Here is a 5,080-nt window from a genome sequence, read left to right on the forward strand (position 1 = left end):
CATACTGATAATCTTCAGTAAGGGGGCGCCCGTTAATCCGAATTTCTTGATTCACATTGTAACTTTCGCCAATGCCATTTCCAACATTCCCCGCGTTGCCAACATTACTCGGGTTTCCATTAGCAATTGCGTTACCCGCGTTACCAGTGTTCACAGGGTTATCAGCGTTCCCAGGGTTACCAGGGTTTCCCTCAGCATTTGGTATCTCTACCTCTGGATCGGGCCCGGTTGCTCAACCAATTCCCTCAGCTTTTCCTGGCCTTCTACCATACCAGTCATCAATGTCATGAACTGATCCATCCTTTCACGCATATCAGCCAGCTCTTTATGTACCTGGTCCATCGCTAGTTGCGGACGATTTTCCTTTGTCGGGTACCTGTGGACTCGCTTAGAACCAATAATGCCTGAAACAGGGAACGGATATTAGACACTGCGGTGACACCTGAAAAACAAACAAGGGTTAATATGCATGGTATGCGATGCGCTGCTTATTCAATTTTAAGGTTTGACCTTCCAGAACAACGTGTACAACTGCAATCGAACGTGCAAATAACAATATCGAGGAGAGGTGATAAGAAGCTTTGGTCACAGATGAAATAATCAGAGAGAATGAAACGTCCGAAAGGTGTCATAGTCAAAATACAAGTTGTTCTGAGAGCGATGAACAAAGAAATGAGAACCCATCAACAAGCCTGATGGTGAACTCTACAAAAACAAAAGGAATCAAACATCTAGCCTAAACGAGTCTTCTCGAACTTCCTTAAGAAGTGCCTCTAGAACCGGGTCATTAGGGTGCTTTGTAAGGCCTTGAATCAACAAATTCCTCGTTTTGACCGCTTCTTCCAATTTCCTGTACTTGTCTTGTTCTTTTGTTCTCTTGGCCCCTGCTCGAATCTTTAGTTCGACGATATCTTGTTCAGCCAATCGAAGTGCTTCATGCTTCTCGTTCTCCCTACTCTTCAACCGCTCAATTTCTGCTCTGATTTCTATCTCAACCTGTCTCCGGCGATCAGACAATTCTTCCCACCTTTGCTGGCTCTCAATAAGCCAATATTCAGCTCTTCCTAACTGCTCCTTAGCAGCCTTGCAAGCTTTCATCAGTATAACCTCACCTGAACATACTTTACGGATATAATCAACATCTTCAGCAATCCTCTCATTGCTTTGTTTTTGAAGCTCATTCAATCTTTGAACTTCTCTCTCAGCTTCTTTCTTAGCGCACAAAGTTTTCCTGAGGCCTTCACTCAGCTTCGCATTCAACTTATCGGATTTTCCCTTTTCTTCCTTCAAACTATTGTACTCAACCATGCTGACAGACTCAGCAATAATCGGATCAGATGGTTCTCCCATAGAGAAATGTAGAAGAGTAATCCGAGCTCTTTCTCGCAACCAACTATCATACTGGGAAGAAGAGATGTTGTTACATTTTCCATAGACAGTAGCACCTTTAGTATGAATATTCCTCCAAGCTCCAGCAACTTGCTTAACCAATTCTGGATTATCTTGCACTGGGAAGTAGAAAGATTCCACCAGATCTTGATCCTTAGGAGCGTGAGTCAAGGCATACCCTAATTGTCTTCTCAGAAGAATCGGGTTGTAGTTGATACAACCCTTCATACCCAACAATGGTACATTAGGGTATTTCCCACAGCTAACCACACAATCGTCACCTTTGGTATTTTGATTACACCATCTGATGTCTTTAGCAGTCAAGACAACCAACCTTTTAGCCCAATTCCTGGCTTGATGTGGATTCAGAAAAGCATTGTCATTTGGCAAGTGCCCCACGAGCCACTTATGGAACAAAGGAGCACAACATCTGACCAATCTCCCTCGTCTCTTCTCATTCTTATTGTGCACCGAAAAATAGAAATCACCAAGAAGGGTGGGAACCGGGTTCTTTAGCAGAAAGATATGAATAGCACTCATACTCACGAACTTCGGTTCATCGGCGAATAGCATAATACCATAAACATTTAACGCTAACAGAGCACACATAGCCTCCCAATTGCCTTGGGCAGCACACTCTTCGGCTTTGTCTACCAAAAAATCCAGATGGAAACCAGATAGACCTCCCTTAGAAGACAGATTTTCCTTCACAACAAACACTTCCAGATGAAGAGCCTTAGCAATATCCTTATGCTCTGGAGGACATATATCGGAGTTGAAAGGGACGCAATATTGTAGAGGAACACCCAAGATCATAACATACTCTTCCAATAAAGGAGCCAACTGGAAATCCTGAAAAGTGAAGCAACGCAACTGAGGATCATAGAACTGCAAGCAAGTATGTATCAAACTCCTCTGAGAAGCATCCAAGTCTTCAACCATAGGCAAGATGTTGCCATAAGTATCCCGGAATAAACCCACATGGTCAGGAGTAATCAAAGGTTTTATCTGACGCAATGGGTCGTTCTTGGTATCAAAGAAATGGTAGGTCACATTACTCTTCTTGGGAGCCTCCATAATAAGCACAGATCAGCCAAACCAAACCGAGAAAGGGAAGACCCTGCAAATGAATAAGCATGATATGTTGGATGCAAATATGCAGATGATGTTATGCAATGTAAAGGACATGTTACCGGCTCCGGCCACATACTGAACCACGAGCTGTTCTCTGTGAAGAAGTCCTCAAAGGTCGGCTGTCTGGGTATGCAGGTTTAAAGGTTCAGATCCATAAATAAAACCAGTGCCAGAAGTTCGGATCCAGGAAAAAGAACCATGATGATCAGGTACCAGGTATCAGATATCAGGGTATGATGAGGTCAAGGGTTCCTGCACACCTGTAAACAACCCACCCAGCTCACATGCGGAGGCTAAAGGGTAGATACATTGATATCACGGACTCTCAGGCCGAATAGTAATAACGTCCACCGTTTCCGGTTTGGCATTACCACTATAAGAGGAGTGTCTCAGCCAAGTTCCCATGAAAGTAAGGTAAAGGTCATCCTAAAGGTCATCCAGACTTAACGGTTCTCCCATATAGCTCTAGCACTGTAAGAGATCCACAACACAGAGTTCTCTAGAAAGATCCACATCTGAATTGTGTTTTCATATTCCAACATCGGACCAAGACGGAACGTGAGGGTATGTGAAACCACGCTAATCCTAAGTGCACTCAGGCCTGTGTATTGGGCCTATCTCACACAGAACATCCCACTCCCATAAACAAACAACCCAACAGAGCCAACAGACACATCAATGATATGTAAACAAGTGCTGAAAAATAAATAACTGTACAAAAGAATAAACACCCAACAAACAAGAAACCTACAAAAGTTAGGAGGGACTCGCTTAGGGAAACCGGGTCCCCAGCAGAGTCGCCAGCTGTCGCAGCCTAAAACAAATAGGAGTGCGAAAAAAAAACAACCGGAGAAGAAGGAAAAGACAGGAGAGTCGCCACCGTGGATTATTTATCCTAAAGGAGGGAAAGGAAACGCTCGAAGTAAACCTGGGAAAAGGAAAGGAAAAGACAAGGTCTCGCAACCAAATCTTGGGTTCGGGAGTCGATTATGCGAAGGGAAGGTATTAGCACCCCTACGCATCCATAGTACTCTACGGGATCCACTCTTGTTGTTCTTGTCTAAAGGGTGTGGGTTTATCTAATGTACTATTTACTAAAAGAAGGGTCAAAAGAAAATGACTCGCACGGATGTCGCATCCACTGCATACGTATCTCATCTGAATATGAGAATCAGAGTCTTCGTAGCTCGGCTACCTATGGGTTAGGGGGATGTGTGCTCGGCAAGACGTCGCGTCTTATGCCTACGTATCTCATCTGGAATGGGAATCAGAGCAAAACGTAGTTCGGCTAACTACGGGTTAAGGGTTGTGGGCGAACGACGTTACTACGCAATCTACCGGATGCTCGACCTTTGGAGACTTACTCGCCTGTAGTAGAAGGAGTAAACGTGTTCTTAGGAGAAGAAAAATCGATGAGTTTGTTTGTGTTTGTAGGAATGCTCATGCAAAAAGGAAGTCCTAGACGAAGGAACCGCGCTACCTTAATTGACATGCAAACGGGAGACTATACGAAGCCTAGCAATCCTATGGGGAGACGATCACACCATACAAAAGAAACATGCATAAAGTAAACACGCCAACAAAGAGGCTCAAACATACATGGGTAGGGCTTTAGTCAAGAGGGGTCATATCAACCTCGACAAACAAGCCATGGGAGGGTAATCGAATGGACTCTTAACCACTGACACTGAACGTCAGGGTGAGTAGATCAAAAGGGTGATGAGAATAAGACCTCATAGCTCTTAACCCTGGATAGGGTGAGCTCATGACAAGGTGTGGGGGTTCAGAAAGATGGAACCCTCTCCACTTACCGACCAGACAAAAGATCTTGAGCTTTTGTTCTGAAGCATCGACACGTAGTGTGATCTTAAAGAACGACGCACTGAATAACGGGGGATTGACTACTAATCCCTTTTATCCGTCAATTGCCTCTTCATGGAGGTCTTTAGCACTGGTGCCTCTTCTTGGAGGTCTTCCAGCTAAGAAAGCGGTAAAAATGCGGGAAAAAAATAAAGGGATCAAGAGGTCTACCGTACGGATAAAGATCTGAAGTAATAGCAACTAACGACACAAGAAACCCGGAGATCCTTCAAGCTAGCACCATCAAAGAAAGCGAGTCAGTACAGGTAATCGGAATGAACCTCCAGGTGGTATCCCACAAATAAAGTGGAATACCAAGCAAGCCATCTCTTCTAAAGTCATGTGAGCCCTTATAAAAACTCAACAAACAGGTTAGAGTAACAGGATGGAATCAGGAGAAAACAATGCCATGACGAACTCAAAACAGATTAGAGCAAACCGAAAAAACAACTGCTTTCGCGATCGCTGCTGCTTCGCTTAGCCAAGCTTCGTTGCATGCTCGCCTAGCGAGGTGCTAGCGAACGCCTGCGGGTTTTGGGTTCTTCGTGGATAACAACACGATCTCAGAAACCCCAAATCCCGTGGTCTCCATTTCAGAAATTAAGTGATTAAACATTCAAAGTATTGTTTTATACATTCATGCATCCTAAACCCGTGGGCAAAACCTAACGATACCTCATACATTCAGAGAATTCAA

The 5,080-nt window shown here is 44.2% G+C and overlaps 1 protein-coding gene across 1 annotated transcript; it reads right to left on the reverse strand.

The window, feature by feature from the left end:
• Positions 1–723: 723 nt before the first annotated feature.
• On the reverse strand, positions 724–2,466 carry LOC127122655 (uncharacterized). Its single transcript, XM_051052956.1, has one exon. The coding sequence runs from the start codon at positions 2,464–2,466 to the stop codon at positions 724–726; it is 1,743 nt and encodes a 580-aa protein (XP_050908913.1).
• Positions 2,467–5,080: the final 2,614 nt, after the last annotated feature.

The sequence above is a fragment of the Lathyrus oleraceus genome, chromosome 2 (assembly GCF_024323335.1).
Source record: "Lathyrus oleraceus cultivar Zhongwan6 chromosome 2, CAAS_Psat_ZW6_1.0, whole genome shotgun sequence".
NCBI lineage: Eukaryota > Viridiplantae > Streptophyta > Magnoliopsida > Fabales > Fabaceae > Lathyrus > Lathyrus oleraceus.